General features: G+C 34.1%; 1 protein-coding gene across 5 annotated transcripts; it reads right to left on the bottom strand.

Moving 5' to 3' along the window:
* Window positions 1–173: 173 nt before the first annotated feature.
* Window positions 174–17,336, bottom strand: LOC117792725 (putative uncharacterized protein DDB_G0291608). 5 transcript variants are annotated; one of them, XM_034632967.1, is made up of 9 exons: window positions 17,267–17,336; window positions 15,066–15,613; window positions 13,074–13,470; window positions 7,118–8,450; window positions 6,262–6,612; window positions 4,967–6,195; window positions 4,704–4,888; window positions 4,528–4,640; window positions 174–3,724 (listed from the first exon to the last, which is right to left on the bottom strand). In XM_034632967.1, the coding sequence occupies exons 3-9, from the start codon at window positions 13,355–13,357 to the stop codon at window positions 3,482–3,484; spliced, it is 3,738 nt and encodes a 1,245-aa protein (XP_034488858.1). In that variant the 5' UTR covers window positions 13,358–13,470; window positions 15,066–15,613; window positions 17,267–17,336; the 3' UTR covers window positions 174–3,481. The 5 variants fall into 5 exon arrangements, with proteins under 5 accessions (XP_034488858.1, XP_034488861.1, XP_034488862.1 ...); XM_034632970.1 differs by having other exon boundaries at window positions 7,118–7,667; XM_034632971.1 differs by having other exon boundaries at window positions 7,118–7,418.
* Window positions 17,337–18,211: the final 875 nt, after the last annotated feature.

Genomic DNA, 18,211 nt, shown 5'->3' with positions numbered 1-18,211 from the left:
CAGATTTTCAATTTCGAAAATTTTCTAGGAAACGAACTCTGAAAAACGTCAGAACTAGCCATTAAGTAGCAAAATTGGCATCAGTGTTTAAGAGACAAAGCAAATTTGATGTACGTTGAAATCCAACTTTACAATCACTAAACTTTTAATAACAATAAAACACAATATCTTTTTATATTTTACGTTCATCAAATTTTATTGAAATTTTGCGAGTTAATACAAAAACGAAAACTGAAATTATTGCAATAAACATTAAAAACGCCCGCTCACCATTATAATGTCATTGAAAAAGATTTGTTTAAGACTATGGTTAACTGATTTTACAATTACTAGAAGAGTGTCTCTGTTTGTGTCTACAAAAATGTAAAATAAGAGTCACATTTAAAATTGCACAATTCTAGACAATAATGATGTTAGAGTATGACGTACATATTGTTTGAAAATTTGTCATGCGTAAATGTTTTGATTTTTTTTTTGTTTTTGTAATAATTTGGAATAATTATGCTTTTATATGCTTGAAATTTTATTGCATTTTATATAATTAAATATATATAACGTACATCTACATCACGAATCACAGCAAAACTTTATATTATTATTTTTTTTTTACACTTTATGATAAGCATTTGACTTTTTAAGTGTTTGAAATTATATACCATTAAAAGTTAGAAAAACTAGGCACATTTATTCATGACCTTATTATTGAGATGTTCAGAAAAATGTGGCAATAAACCAAAGGAGGAGGAAAAGATAAACTGAAATTATTTTTATAAAGAAATAATTTTGAAACTGTTTAATTAGCTGTTTGCTTCTTAGTTGGTTGATTGAATTTTTTTTGTAAATATATATATGTATATATTTATATACTTGTAGGTAAGTATGTCAGTGCACGTATAAAAGGTATTCAATTCATATCCATGTATATATGTATATATATATATTTTTTAAATTTATTTTTTGCTTTTACCATTTTGTTTTATGCATTATAACGTTTTATTATTTTAGTTTTTGTATTTATTGTGACAAAAAATAAACATTTTCTTCTACTAATAAAATTCTAGAAAAGCACAACACCTTTATAATGGTCTTTTGGAAATACCATTTACATTTATGTAGATTAAAAATAAATACACACACATTTTACATACATATATGTATATATATATATGTATAATTATATACTAGGTATCAAGAATTTATATTTCTTCACTTTATGCATAGCATTTAATAAGAATTGAAAACATTATTGTAGTTATTTGGGCAATCAGAACGTGCTCATCGTTGTTGTTCTTCTTCATCTTGTTTTTGAATACTTGTTAAAGTCAGCCGCTTAGCGGACCCAATAGCAATGCAAACCTTTTTTTTGGGTGGGTACCGGAAAATGTAGAGCTGTGTAGAAGTTAAAAGATTTATCTCACAATACAGGAAAAGTTCTCACTAAAAGCAACTCATCTTCTAGGCTCATGTGATAGTAGATATTATGTACTTTTTGAAAATGCTACTCTATTTTAGTTTATTTTATAATTGTATGCATTTATGCTCAATATATATATATATATGCATTTTACAAAAAAATCAATGCTATATATGCTATAAAAAACTTTTCTTTTGTTTTTTGAGTTAGTTTTAATGGTTTGATACGAATGGAGGGCAGGAATCATTTCAATTTACTTGTTTTTGTTGAAGTTTGTAAGTATATTCGTACATATTAACACGTTACTTGTCATTGTTTATCATAGTTATTGTTAATTTTAATGTATATTGTTAAAAACGTACGGATTTATAGGCTAGTTAAGTGCATACACCATAATAATAGAAGAAAACTCTATATAGATCGATATATGTATATATATATATATATATGTGTATGTATATATGTATGTATGTATATATATGCATCTGATGCTCGGCCAGCGTGCTACTTTTAATAGACAAGTCACATTGATTCAAATTCAAGGAGGTTTTAGATGTGTGTATGTGTGTGTGTGTGTGTGTCTAAGTAGAGCACGATAAACACGTTACATACTGTATTGAAAAGGCATAAAACTACGGAACTGGAGCTACCGGAGCTACCCAGCCCTTAATCAAGAGTTGCATCTTGTGTCCGGGTAAATATATAAGAATATGACACACTATATTGGTTAATGCTGGTTGTGTACTTATGTACGATAAACATACAAGTTTTTTTTAGCAATTTCATAATAACGCACACCTCTACGACAATACAGTTAAATAAGCCCACCAATAAGCATACATATTATGTATGTATGTTTGTATGTATCTATGTGTGTACATATGTACTATGTAGTATGTATTATACTAAATTTATATCATGATGTATGTATGTGTGTGTGTAGTAGGTTGTTCCTATACGATTCCCATTTGTTTTGTGGTTTAAGTCGATTTCAAAGATTGCTTATATGTTTCAAAGTTAGTTGCTTTCATTATATATGTAGTTATGTATAGTAATTAAAAATGTTTAAACAGTTGAAACGCAAAATAGAAAAGAGTTTGATATTCACTTTTAGTACATATTATTATTTTCCATTTTTTTCTTGTTTGTTTTTGTTTTGTTTGCTTAGTGCAAAAGAAGAAAAACTTCTTCAGTGGGTTCAGCTCGTATAATATACACATTTTGTTAAGTATAAAAATTAAAATGAAATGCAAATATTATATATATATATATGTGTGTGTATGTATGTATATATAAGAAAACGTAAAGCATAAACAAGTACAAATATATTTGATATTTCTTTTTCATTTTTTTGTTTTTTCTATTCATTTGCATATATAGCGTTAATAATATGTATGTAGTATGCATGTGTGTGTGTGGACAGCAACATTTTAAAATACACCATTTAGTATAGGTATGTTTGTACATATATACTTAGTATGCACTCATTATGTTTCTTTATGGAGTTGTTACATGTAATGCAAGGAAACTAGAAGCACAGGCGGCAGTTGTGCTCACAATGTGTTCAACAATTGATTTTAATGACTCTTTTGCACAGAACGGCTTAAAAAAACAACAGTGATAATTTTAACGTTTTTTTTTTGTTTCGTTTTTTTGCTCATTCATTTTTAGCACACTTAATATATGAAATCTTGGTGGTATGAATATTTGATTATGATTACAAGTTAATCGTTACGATATTGTTTGTTACCGTTACCGTTACTATTACTTTTACTGTTACTGTTACCATTACTTACATACAACTACCGCCTAATTAAATTCTACAACAAGCTATTGAAGTGGCCTGGTTAAAAGGGAAGCTATTTTGGCAGTTGGATTCGTTGCGCGTTATATCAATTATTCATGTAGGCAAACTCTGTATGTGTGTGTGTGTGTGTGTGTGTGTGTGTGTGTGTGTTTATATGTATAGGTGCTCCAATCCTGGGTACTTCTGGACGTTGTGGCAAAAGCTAGTGTTTGTGTTTTTGTTGTTGCTATAATTGTTGATATTGCTTGTTGCCAAACACTTTAAGCTGCCTGACTCTGCTGCTGAGTGGCGCCTGTAACAGGCACTGTGGCTGCCACCGCCGGATTGACAGTGTTGACAGTGGCAGTGGCACTATTGCCAACAATACTGCTGCTTGTACCAGCTGTGGTGGCAACTCCCTGCGTCTGCGTAGCCGCCTGTGCCTGCGCTTGTACCTGCTGATGATCGGCGCTGTCAAAGTAATCCGAGGCATTGCCACGGCAAATGGGGCATGTGCGATTGGACTGAAATAACATGGATAAAACGTTAAATAATAACTATTATTATGGAAATTATTCAAAGTAAAATTACTCCTTACAAAATTTAAATATATGTCTTATTATTTACAAATGTTTTTTTTTTATTGCATTAGACTGAAATAACATGAAAATATTAATTAATAGCTATTATTATGAAAATTATTTAATTATCTTCGGTGTGCAGCGTTTACTGGTTTTTTGTTTGTTTAGCTTTTAAGATACCGGTAAGATTTAAGTTCGAAAAATATTCGTAAAAATATTAAAAAAGTGTTAATAACTAAAAAAAAAATTTTTATTACAATAAAAAGATCTGTATAATTATTAAACTTTAATAGCAATATATAAATTTAAAATCAAAATATAGTTGAGAAAACTATGATAAATCGATTACTTATAGGTTATTTCGGTTTCGATTAGGGTTTCAGTTACGGTTACCAATATTAATCGGTTAATACCGGATAAAGTTTGCGGTCTTAATCCCTGTTAAAAATTCATCCGCAACTATCGTATTATAATTTCGATCTTGATGAAAATAAGTGAAATAATTTCTTATAATTATATTTAAAGAGAATGTGCACTATCAAAAAAGGATACCTTATCAGAAAAAAAAAAAATTAAAAAAAATAAATATGATATGTGACTCTGCACTGATTATTTTTTATCTCTGTTCATAGAAGTCTAGATGCCTATATGCTTTTAATAAAGATGAATACTTTACTGTGCCATATTTATAATTCTGAAGAATAAACCCGTATATGCCTTAAACATAATATTATAGTTTCACTTACGCGCAGCCATTTGTCCACACATTTGGCATGGAATTCATGGGAGCAGGGCAAAACGCGCAGGAGTTGGCGCAATTCGAAGTCGCACATGCAGACGACGCAGGAAGATTGATCGCCTGGCAAGAGGAAGACATGGGTTAAAACTAACACAGAAGTGGAACAGATGATGCATTGTATACCATTGTGCGCTTCCGGATTGTACTTGTAGCTTGGTAGTTGATCAATTTCATTGCGGGTAAGGCCGCGCGGTTTGGCCTCGCCCAGACGCTCAGCCAGGCTGAGAAGCGCCTCATAGTTCTCCGTCTCATTGGTGTCCGCGGAGTTAAGATCGTGTTGATTGTAGGGCGAAAGCGGGAACATGGCACTACAACAGATGGAGAGGAAGAGATTGTTTATGATAGGAAGCAGGACAATACAATCAATACCAGGTCGTCTGACTTACAGGAAATTAAGCAAAAAGCCCGGATTGATGATGCCAGCGGTGGTTTGGATCTGCACTGGTGCCTGATGAGCGGCCAGCGATTGCGGCGGCAGCACATGCCGATGAGGTCCATGATTTGCCGGCCAGAAGCGCGGTATGCGCCTATGTGGCGGGAATGTGCGTCGTTCCGACGATATGATGATCTGCTGTGGTGCAGCCGACATCTGGGTCACGTGTGCGGCAGCTGCCGCTGCTGCCGCCGTGGAATGTAGATGCTGTGTCGCTGCCGCTGCGGCGGCACTCATCGAAGCGATGTGTATATGACTCGCCGGCAGCTGATGCGGATGTGGATGTGGATGCGGATGTGCGTGTGAATGAGGATGTGGATGAGGTGCTTGGGCGCCCACTGGCGCTGTAGCTGCAGCTGCTGCTGCTGCCGCCGCTGCTGCAGCGGCTGCCTGATGGCCATCCAAGTGATGTGTCGGCGGTTCCAGTGTTAAATTGGCTACCGCAAATGCGGCCACGTCACGTTGCTGCTGCTGTGCTGTGATTGTTGCCTGCTGTATCATGTGCTGTGCCGCGGCAGCAGCTGCCGCCACCTGCGTTGGTGTGGGCACTTGGGCCACCTGGAGCGGTGCGGCCGCCAAGCCGGCGGGTGCCGCCGACAAGGGTTGCGTGTAGATGCCGTGCAGATGACAAGGTGCCAGACGCGCCTGAGCTGGCAAAGATACGTGTGTTGGATACGTGCAGAAGGAGGCCCAAATGGGTTCGTGACGCAAAGCCAGACTAACTGGCACCTGGTTGAGATTTAGATCAACCATTAGAGAGGTGGGTGGAGGTGGCGGTGGTCCTGCAGCCACGGTCTGCTGATGAGTTGGCGCTTGTGGCGGCGCCTGCACCTGCTGCAGCAAGGCACCAACTGTGCTGCTGGACGACGGGCCGCCACCGTTGCCGCCGGCATTGCCCACAGCCGAGCCATTGCCTGTCAAATCCCAGGGCGATCGATGGGCATGGGCATGGGGATGTGGACCCTGCTGTTGCTGCGACACAAAATGCGGCTGTGGCTGATGGTGATGCATTTGATGATAGCTGGGCGGCTGTTGCTGCTGCTGCTGTTGTTGTTGTTGTTGTTGCTGCTGCTGCGAGTGGTGTTGCTGAGCTGCATATTGCTGGTGCTGATGCTGCTGCTGTGTGGATGTGGCCACATCACGTAGGCGTGGTCGACGCAGCGGTGGACTTCCCTGTTGCATCTTAAACGTATAATAGATTGAAATTGAATGACACTTTGGGTTTTCACTACTGTCTGTTCAACTTACCATGACACGCTGTGAGCGTCTTGGTTCCCAAATGGCGGGCGGTGATTGGCTGGGTCTTCCGGAAATGCGGCGACGCTTGCGCGATGGACTGTCCGAGTTGAGACCGTTGGGACCGGGTCCATTGTTTAGCGAGAGTGTCGAACCCGATAACCCAGAGCCCGAGGGCATGTCACCCATTAAGCCCGGGCCACCAGAGGATGTGGATGCACCATTGTTGTTGCTATAGCCATTGCCCATGTGCTGATAATGGGATCCATTTCGACCATATCCGCCTCCTCCATTGCGCGTAAAATTATAGCCGCCATCAGATCTATGATCTAGACCTTGTTCCGAGCTGCCGTTGCCAAAATGCTGCAAGAGTTACAATAAAATAACTATGTATGTAGCTATGCATTCAGAAATATACAATATTCTTTTTTAAATTCAAGCAAACTTTTTAAATCAAAAATTTGTTTTGACTTGGCTGCATTGCTGCTTACGCTTTTTTTAATCATTTTTTATTTTATTATAAGCTACTTTCTTTATATTACGTTTTGCAAATGTAGCTTTTTAACGGTCAAATTCCTGCAGCAGTGTTGACCACTGTTGCCTATTTAGCTATTATACAGCTAGTTTTAACTATTTAAAAAAATTAAATCTGAATATTTTAAATAAACATATTTTTAGCTATGTTTTGCTGTTAATATTATTTCTGTAGAAGTTTTATTGGAAGTTTTATAAATACATATTTCGCAATGTTAGCTTTTTGTTTGATGCTTCTTTACCAGAAACAGCTATTTTCCCCTAAAAAGTTGACAGCACTGGTAAAAGGATATTTTTATAGGGTATTTGAATAATGAACTGACTTGTTACTCACATTATTGTTGGAATTCCTATCGTAGCTGCCATTGTGACGACGGTTGTTGTTGTGGCCGTTGCCTGTACTGTTATTGTTGTTGCCATTGTTGTTGTTGTTATTATTGTGGTGTTGACAGGCTCGACGGTAATTCATATAATCCGTAGGGTTGCCATTAGGGTTACCATTTCCAATTCCGTTGCCATTTGCACTGTTAATGGTGTTGTTGCCGCGATTGTTGTTGTTGTTGTTGTTGTAGCTACGCTGATTGTGGTGTCCGTGACTCGGTCCCTGCTGGGGGCCAGTGGGGCACTGGTTATGGCTATTGATAGGTGCATTGGATGCATTGTTAATATGAAAATCAGTCATTTGGTTGTAGTTTATCATAAGAAGCGACGGCGACAATTGATGATTTTGAGATCGTCGTTGTTGTTGTTGTTGTTGTCGTTGTGAACACATTTGTTGTTGGTGTTGTTGTTGTTGTAGTTGTTGGTGTTGAGGTTGTGGCACAGTCGACCCATGAGGAATTATATCGGTACAAGAATTTACATTCACAACATCAGTAGGGTTACTATTTGTTGTTGTATTGGTTGAATTTAAAGTTGTTGCGGTTGTTGAATTTGAATTCGTACGTGTTAGCGGGAGGGATTGGCGATTAGTCGGTTGTTGTTGTTGTTGTAGCAATTGCTGTGGTTGTTGGTGTTGGTGATGGTAGTTTTGGTTATGATGGGTGCTGTGATATTGATGATTATGATTGTAACTTTGGTATTGGCTGTAATAATGTAGGTTGTTCTGGTTGTTGTTGTGATTGGTAGGAAAGGACACTACGAGGGGGGATCGGCGCTGCTGCGAGGAGGGGGTGGCAACAGTTAAACATAAGCGTGCTGGATTCACTCTGACAACGGACACGGACATGGAACCAAAAGCTGGCGAAGATGGCGCACTGTGACAAATATCATAATAGCTGTGATAGCTGTGACTGTGATTCGAACTCGAATTCGAATTGGCATTGGGATTGTGGTTTTCATTGTGATGTTGTTGTGATGTACGCATATTACTCAAATTACTACTAATGCTATCATTGCAATTGTTGATGTGTGCAATGTTTGTGATTGGATGATGATGATACCTATTGTTACTGTTACTGTTAATGTTAATGTTAATGTTAGTGTTAATGTTACTGTTATTGTTACTGTTAATGTTACTGTTATACTGTGAATGGGAATGGACTTGTGGATAATGATGACTGTGGACTTCTTGACTGTGATTAAGGTTAAGGCTGTTGTTGTGATGATGCGTTTTGCTATTGTTATTATAAATACAAGTTCCGCTAGAATTACTTGTTTGTACATCGCTGGATTTTCGATTTAGGATTGCATTTGCGTTTTTTTTTTTTTTTTGGTTTTTAGATAATATGTAATACATATAATATATACGTATAAATATATATTCGGTTTACGAGATACATTTGAAAATTGTTCAATCAAATCAATGCAGTAGCAGTGTGGTGGTAGTATAAACACAACCCATATATAGTTATTTTGTATGCATATACATGTACAGGTAGTAGGTAGTAGTAGTAGTAGTGTATATATGCAGAGTGGTAGCCACACATATACGTTATTTATATAGTTTTTTTATTTTGCAGTTTTTTCGGTTTTTTTTTTATTTTGTATATGAAGAAGAAAGAAAAACGAAAAAGATAAAAATAATATATATGTAAATGGCAAAATGCAATAATTAGATTATTAGTTTAATATAGATATATATATATAATTATATAATATCAATATATACACACATATATAGTATATAATAATATAATGGCAATGCGTGTATATGTAGCGAACATTTTTGGTTGCTATTACTTAATTTCATTGTTTTTTTTTTTGGATTTGGTTTTTGCTGTTGCTGTTATTATTATTATTATGAACTATTTTGACTACATATACACACATATACAATATGCATTTAGTAGAAACAAATACGTACTAATTTTGCACATAATATTTTTTGTTTTTGATCTTATTGCTTTTGTTGTACTTATGCATTTTAAATAGAAATTGTTGTTAGTTTGCTATTTTATTTATTTATTTGTTTGGCTTTCGCTTTAATGCACACTACGCTTACAAAACAAACAAAAAAAAAGGATTTATCAACAAATGCGAGTATCTCTGTTTTATGGACACTTTTTGTAACGTAACGCGTTCACTAGCTAAACATGAGAAATAGAGAGATATATGTAGTAAATTAATAGAAAGAGAGAGAGATAGAAAGTGCTGGACATGCTCAAAAATATACAAAAGAGAACGCAAAAACGTAAACCGTTATTTAAATAGGAGAATGCACTTTAAAGCTTGTCAATACCGGACCTGAGCATGTGAATGTTGCGCTCTGAAGAATCAGCTTTACCACGCAACGCACGACGTAATCGCTAACGTTAAACGTAAGCTCAACAGCATGCGAATACAAAGCTTTGATAATATTTTTGCGTGACAGATCGATGAAGTGATCAAGCTGGGATACATCATATTATAATATATAGAAACATACATACATATATATGTATATACACAAACGTTGGAATCAGTTGGTGGGCGTGTCAAAGCGCCAAAAAACGTTAACGTTTAACAGTGGTGTCTAAACCAAATAGGACAAATCATATACTAAGTAGGTTACTATTTAAAATTTCAAGAGTGTGACAAAGTTCAAAAAATGTATACAGCTAGTAAAGTGTTTATTTCGACAGACTTTCTTTTTCCAAGCGAAAGAAACAACATTTTCAACGTAAAAATAAAATATATAAATATATATCATTGTCAAAACAATTACTTGACTAACTGTATTTGGATTTGCTTAGATTATGATTGCCATTACTTCAAGCACACATATATGTACATACTATGCACTATATTGAATTTTAGTATTAAAAATATTTATGATAACAAAACAGAAATATTCGGAAATATAGGAACGCATTTACTATATGTAAAGAGTTGAACTTATATTTAGAAGCTTTCTTTTTTTGTTTTTTTTTTATCATTTTGGAATTTCTAGTTAGGTACATTAAAACTGTTTATTAAACATTCTAAGCCGCAGTGTGCATAATGCAAATAAATAAGTAAAACATTAAGCTGAGTTTCTTGATCATTAGGCATAAATTTTTTTATTTTGTTGTCAAGATTTTTTTATTTTAGAATAAATTCCGGCACCAAGAATGCAGTTAAGCGAAAATACAAATACACCAATCTATCTATAAATGTATGTCAATTGAATAATAATCAATAAACTCAACTAAAATGCATTATCATTCATTAAATGTTAAATCGAAAAAATTACAACTAAGTTTTTACTGTACGGTTTGGATAAAGAGGAAATTTTGTAACTAAATTTTATACTTGGCTTGCACTTTGACGGTTGCATTATTTTCACATGGATTAACATCGCATTATTTGGTTTATTTGATTCGTTTTTTTTTTTTTAAGTTTATGTAGCATAAATGTGAAGCAAAACAATGCGAAAAAAATAAAGAAACAGATTGATAAATATATATATAAATTTAAACAATAAAATTCAAAGAGCAGCCCAAAAGAGCTTTATCATTTATACATTAACGGACTCGAAAATCTAGTTCGTGTTACTCACAGTAGAGTAAGTTTGAGTTTCAAGTGGAACTAACACAATTCGACTGAATATGCAGTGCAAATGTTATTATCAATTTATCACTAGTAGAGCATTAGCTTCATATGAAAATATGCATGAAAAGCACTTTGGCTGTGGAGTCCCCTATTTCTCGATTCTGCAAACTATTCGTGCTGCATTGCGAACGGATAAAAATCCACCTATTGTGTTGAAATGTTTTTTTGTAGTATTAGCAAATGGTTAAATGACACTGGTCACTTAGTGTAGATGTGAATAAATTGTACACATGTATCATAATTGTAATATTTATTTAAATTTACATACTGTGATCAAAATGTAAGGAGACTTTGAAATTTAACCCTTTTGTTGAATATTATTTTATTTATTAACTTTGGCTTGTTTGGTAATAGATTGTTAGGGTTCTTGGAACAAATACAAAAAAGGATATACAAATGAGGAATTCTTAGTCAAATTAATTAATTGACTCACTGTAAAAATGAATGTTATACAATTGCATCTTTCAGAAACAACCAAAAGTGAATTCTTCGAGTTATTCGATTGCAGGTGTTTTTAAGCCAAAAACTGGCTCTATAAGAAATTCAAGAGGTCGCTCCGTAAACACCGTTTCCTCATGATTGAGGAAAGAAAAATCGACAAACGTTCTTAAGGCTTTTACCAAAAAAAAAAAAGAGTTCTGAAAGTTTCGAGGATTGGAGAAGCGTTGGCATAAGCCAATTTTGTCGATCGGAGATTATATTAAATATAAGATTTATTTGTAAAAAAAAATAAAGATGTTTAATTTTATAAACAAAGTCGGCTTACTTTTATATCACAGCAATTAATTTCCACAAGTTGTCAATAGCGAAAATAATGATTGGTTCATATGGCTTCAATACGTGTAGCTCTGCAAAGGTTCTTCAAATGATTGAATATTTATAACCAAAACCGTTAAAAGTATACAATAGAATTACATACACACGTAGCATTAAACTATTTTAAACAAAGCAAAAAAGGTTTATGCAATTGCAATTGTAAGAGTACGAGAATTTTTTTTACCATCTACAAGTACGAATACACAGATTTGAGATTGGCTAGATTTTCGCCATTGAATCCAGCGGGGCAACAAATTTGGCCATCTTCAAAACATAGGCTGGTCAATTTGAGAATGTTGTTTGATGATGGGCATGCTTGGTAAATCCGTTAAGCGCGCTTTACATATGTACGAGTAGTATGTATGTAGTAGTACTTAGTAAGTATGTAAATTAAGAAGCTTTTAGACAAAAAACAACTACAAAAACTTAGGACATTTGCTACGTATAAAGTTTGATCGCCATTTTCAAGTGCTCTTCATGCATTTCATTGGTTTAGAATTTAGTTTTTTTTTTTTTTTTTTTGGAACTTTAAAGTTATTATGGTTAAAAATTAAGAAATTCTGATAATTGATTTCTGTTAGATGTAAATATCTACTACGGACTTTCGCCTTTTATGTATACATACATACATGTTTGTAATTGAAGCGTTTTGAAAATTTACATACAATACATTTAGCAATGTATTTTTGGAGCAAAAAGAAATTTGTGTTTTATTATTTTTCAATAAGTATTCATGTAATGTAAATGCAAAGATAATAGATACAACGATAATTAGTAGGTAAAGGTATACATATGTGCCAATTGACAAGAACAAACATAAAAATAATGTACAATATGAAAGAGAACGAAAATTACAAATGAAAACGAATATAAAATGTAAACATCAAAGCAGCTGCAACCACACTGTGAATGTTCATAATTATCCGAAGAGGCAGAAAGTGTAAGAGAAGAAAAGCTCGCTCTAAAGAGATTGCCAGCTGCAGAATGCAACTGCTTTGATGCTGATGCAAGTTTGAGTGCTTCGAAAATTCAACGGTTAAGGGGCCAATTAAAAGTTTTGGCTGCGTTTTGTTTTTCATATCCTTTTCAAATTGACGCGATTAATTACAAAATTCTCCCTTTAACCTAAAAGCGATTATCATTCTTTTGAGGTGTAGTTACGAGATAGATAGATATTGATTGAGAGACAGATAAGATAGAAAGTAGATAAAACTGTTCTATAGTTTGTCGTGGGGAGCATTGGAACGAGTTACAAGGATGTTGTTGTTATATATTATGGCAGATCGAGGCAAAGTTCGGTGTAGGATTACGGCGGGATTTGGGTCTCTGGGTTTTGGTAGGGTACTTCAAATTCGCTTTTATGTCACTTAAATCTAACGTAATTTGTATTTGTACGTTTCTTTTTTTGTTTTCGGCTGCTTTTTGTTTCTCTTTGAAAATACCAAAGACAGCTCAGCTCTTACCAATTTAAATTTCTGCCATCGATTGCATCTTTATTGGCATTGTTGTTGTTGTTGTTGCCGTTGTCATTATTGTGGCGATTGAGATTGACATTGCACCAGGGACTATGACCCGGTACAAGGCCGTTGTTGTTGTTGTTCCGCTGCTGTTGTTGTTGTTGCTGCTGCTGTTGCCCGTGAGGATGCGGGGAGTAGAGCATACGGCCACGATGGGAACGAACCGATGAGGAATTACGTGAAAACGGCCGCCGGCTGTTGCCAGAATGATTGGCATTGGAGTTCAGCATGTTGCGGTTGCGGCTGTTGCCCTCAGAGCTCAGGGAAACTTGGCGAACTTGAAACTTACTGTTTGCTGTTTATATGGCTTAGTTATTCAAACTGTTTTGTTTTAATCATTTAGCTGCAAGTTATACAAGAGGGAAATGGAAACGTTTGCGTTTTTAAAAAGTTGCGGGTTTTAACCATGTTAAAGTTACTCGTACTTTAAAGCCGCGCCCGCGTTCCAGAACAGAAAGCAAAACAACCAACAAGCCAACATGCTCAAAAAATTAGAATAAAAAGAGTACTAATGATAAAACCAAACGAAACAAAACATTTATGGGATTCTCTAGTAGGCAGATACATATGTACTTACTTAGGGGGGAAATAAATGTATAAATGTATATGTATGTGTGTGTGTTTGTATTTGTGGGTGTATTATGTAGATAGGAAATATAATATTCTTGTAATAAATAAAACAGCAACAATTTTCAGTTTTGTTGTAACAGTGTAGCTTTAATAGATTGTCAATAATAAATGGAACTGAATGAGATTCGTGCATGGTTAGTCTCTGGGAACTATAGTTTATAGAGAATACAATATGCCTAAGTGATATGATTTAAGGTATATTTATGTGGAAAGATATATAATCATACAGATATGTATGGCTAATAGTTATAATATTCATATGCTTGCTGTATGTGTATGTGTGTTTGTGTATATGTAAACATGATAATATAATAATATAAACAAAACACAATATTATTAGTAAATATTCTTTTTGGAAAAGAAAGATTACAGAAGTACTTATCAGTTTTAGTGAGGAAGTTAGTACTATCTAGAATTTTAATTGGGGAGAATAACACTTATCGTACATGTACATATATGCGACAGTCCAACTTTGATATTGTAAAGCTAGTACAATAGGTTTTCAATTATCACAGAAGTTATCACAGTATCAACAAACTTTCTCAGTATCGTAAGCACACAAATTTTATGAAGTTAGTTCTTTTAATATTAGATCATATACTTAATTGTTAATTTAATAGAAATAATTTAAATAAATTTTTTATAACTAATAGAATATATGGCACAGCTCTTTTCTCTTATATTATTTTTTACAGTGTAAAATAATGTATAATTTTTAAAGGTGAAAAAACCCAAGAATTAGTTTCACAATTGAGTAAAAAAGATAAATGAAAGGGTTAAAAAAATAAATAAAGCGGTTCAATGTACTGAACTTATCAGTCATCGTCTTTGGACTATCAACAATATTCTCTCAATAATGTCTATGCTTATCAGTACGATCTAATCTCTTAAATTTCATATTTTGTCAAGATATTCATTTCATTTCTACGTTTTCGGTTACTGATTCAGGTTACAATATATATCAAAGTTGTACTGTAATATCAATATACATATATGCATGTGTGTGTGCAAAAACAAACAATGAGTGTGTTGTTGTAGTTGAATGGTATGGGGTTAGAGCATTGTTTTGAAACCAAAGAACGTAGAACAAATACAAAATATTACAAGTGAGATTAAATAGTAGATATGCGCAATGGAAGACGAACAATTTCTATAAAACTTTGACCATAACATAATAACTTTATGAGAATGCGAGAAATGTGACAAGTGTTCGTTTTGCATTTCGCATACCTTAAATAAAATAGTACATATTTTAGATAGTATAGTATGTTTTAACAAATTTACAAAAAGAAAAAAAAACAAGCTTACAAACTAAAGCCGAGATTGTTGCCAAGTTGCAGAATGTTGATGGTTCTTGTTGTAGTTGTTGTTGTTGTGGTTGTTGGTAGTAGTTGATAGGCGGTACGAGGAATAATACTATAGATATATAAGTTGGCATATGGAGGCGAGCGAGCGAGCGATAGTGCTCTTAACATGAGCTTGACGTTGAGGCTGAGGTTGAGGTGTGTGCAGTTTGCGCTTGCAGTAGTTGGTCAGTGAGATACAGATACAGATACAAGATACAGATACAAGATACACGCGCGGCAATGGCAATCTTATGTGGTATCGTTATCGTACTTAGTATACATTTCGGTTTAGTTTCAGTACATTGTTTTGTTTATTCTTTTGTTGTTGTTTTTGTTTTGATTTATACAAGTAGTTAATAGAAAAACACTGTATCTTGATGATCGATTTTCATTGAGAGACGTGTGTTTGTTTATTTGTTTGTTTGAGTTAAAAAGCGGGCACGTCTGGCCACGGCCATTAACAAATGCAAATTTACCACCAAAACCAGCAATAAAATATTTGTATGTATGCTAAAAACAAAGAAAATAAAAGTAAAAGAAACATTTGCAATTACATTCATAGTTTTGAGACTAAATTACTTAGTTAATTTGCTGTGTATGTGTTGTATTAGTAATAGGTTTTTATTATAATGTATGTATGTAATAAGTGTTTGGACGCAAGTACATATATGTGTTTAAAAAGCGTGGTTTTAATTGCCAATATAATGCACGTTATATAAAAATAAATTATTTGTTTACATATGTGTATATAATGTCTAAGTTAAGCAGGCAGTTAAAAATATGTATAGATATGTACGTATGCATGTATGTTCGGCAAATAAACAATTAGATGTTTGGTTGTAACTGCGACTCAATTTTGCTTTCAGGAATCGTTAAACACGTCCAACAATCAAAATACTTTCATTTGTACATATATATGTACGTACGTATGTATGTATGTAAAGATATCACACTTATGTTGTATTTGTGTGCTAGTATCTTTGTGTTTGCCTGAGGGCCAGGAACTCATAAAAAGTTGAACACATTTTGCCACCCTCTCAAAATTAAAACAATAAATTATCAAAAGAAAATATGTATGTAAGTCTATAATATGTAAATATATGCATATACATATTTACATCACTTGCCTTTTACTCTCGACAGTTCAAAGCCATATATAATCAAAGAGAGAAAGAGAGCGAGAGATAATGTAAAACAAACAGACGGACAAACACACAGCTAAACGAGAGTAACGACGATAAGCAAAAGAGAAAACCAAAACCCACCTAACGAAGTCTCGAGTCTCAATGTCTCTTGTTGTTGCTATTGCGTAGTCATGGTAGTCGGGCTTCAACGACGATTGCTCTTTATACACACACACACACAACACATGCTTACATATATATCTACATATGTATGTACACACATCGATTATATGAATATGTATACTATAAAATTGTTTCTTGCCTTGTTAACTGTATAAACATATATTTGTACACATAATTACGCTCCAAAATATCGCGTTGTATATATGTTAATATTATTCACACTAACTCACTTACACAGGCACCAACGATTGCAAAATAAAACGACGAAAAATAAATAATTTTACACAGCAACGCGAGCGAGAAAAATACCAGCACGAGAGCTCGGTTGAACAGACAAAGAGGTAGTGTGGTATAATGCTCAGACAAGACCATTTAGTTGCTCCCCCGTTTGCTTGAACTCTCACCAAACATCTCTTCTTACTCTCTCACTCTCTCTATGTCTCTCCATCTCTTTGTGTGGGGAACCAAATCGTATCAATTGTAAATTCGTTGCGAGTATACATAGATATGGATAAAAAAAATCGAAACTCTCTGCCCCACAGAGGCTTGAAACCGCTCCCCTTTGGTCATAGCGCATTTAAAGTCAACACAAGTTCACATATATGTGTACGTGTGTGTACACATGCAACATACATACGCACATACAAATGTATATGAATTCACAATGACAACCACTTCGTCACCATCCAGATAAAAACTGGCATTAAACAATTGCGTTTTATATAATTCGACAACGTAAATGCATTAGTTTCGACGAACACAATTCGTATTAGACGAAAGCTCAAAGAAAATTACATTTTAGATAACAATTACACTAGGTTTTAAATATATATGAATTTTTTTTATGGGAGTTTACCTCTGCGACTCTCGCTCGACCTGACAAAAGCGCTGTCTGTATGTGTATGTGTATCAGTGCTGCCAGATTGTTTTAATAGTCATGTAGCAACTAAAAACGGGCTGGCAGGCCTGCAGATTCATGCCCATTTGTATATTGTGATCAATTTCCGAAATGTACCAGAATCTGTTGCATACATTGTGTTAGAATTTTGTAAAATTTTTTTAAATTAATTAAATTCATTTAATATATATAACTTCAAATCAAATTGCAGTTACCGATAGTTTGAACGTCTGGCAGCCTTTCCATTCAATAAAAGTGCACACAACCTGGCAATTCTCAAAAGCGCATAATATGCATATTATTTTTGTTAAATATTCGGGTTTAATTAAACCCTTTATATTATTTTATTTCGAATTAAAAGTGTACATTGAAATTTTAATTTAAAACTTGAACTTTGACTTTGGTTTGACTTTTTGGTTGAATTTATAATTTTTTTCATTAGAACTAATTAATTTAATTACACCCCTCCAAAGCCGATAAGCACCCAATTTTCATAAATATTATCACCTTTACATATGATGCTATAATCTAAAATTAAAATTCAGTTCTAATTTTAGCAATTGATTAAAAATTTAATATTAAATTTATATTGTGCGCCTAACTGATTTTTATATTTAAGTCTTCGATATCAATGTCGAATATTAAAGCAGCCCTGTATTTGCATTATCGATACATCGGCTAGCCCCGTCTTAGTACAAAAGTTATCCGATAGGTGTCGTCGTTGTGCAACCGTTACAGTTTAAAATACTGGTTAATAATTTAATAAATTACATTACATGGGAGGATAAAAAATAAAAAAATTATGCAACTTTCTTATCCTAAGCAACGGCTTAAGCTTATAAGTTTGGTGCGGATTTCGACTGGAATTATCTTCGAAATGAGTTTGTGTGGGCAATGATTTAA

The sequence above is a fragment of the Drosophila innubila genome (genome assembly GCF_004354385.1).
Source record: "Drosophila innubila isolate TH190305 chromosome 3R unlocalized genomic scaffold, UK_Dinn_1.0 2_E_3R, whole genome shotgun sequence".
Lineage (NCBI taxonomy): Eukaryota > Metazoa > Arthropoda > Insecta > Diptera > Drosophilidae > Drosophila > Drosophila innubila.
This window is presented reverse-complemented; position numbering and strand designations above follow the sequence as displayed.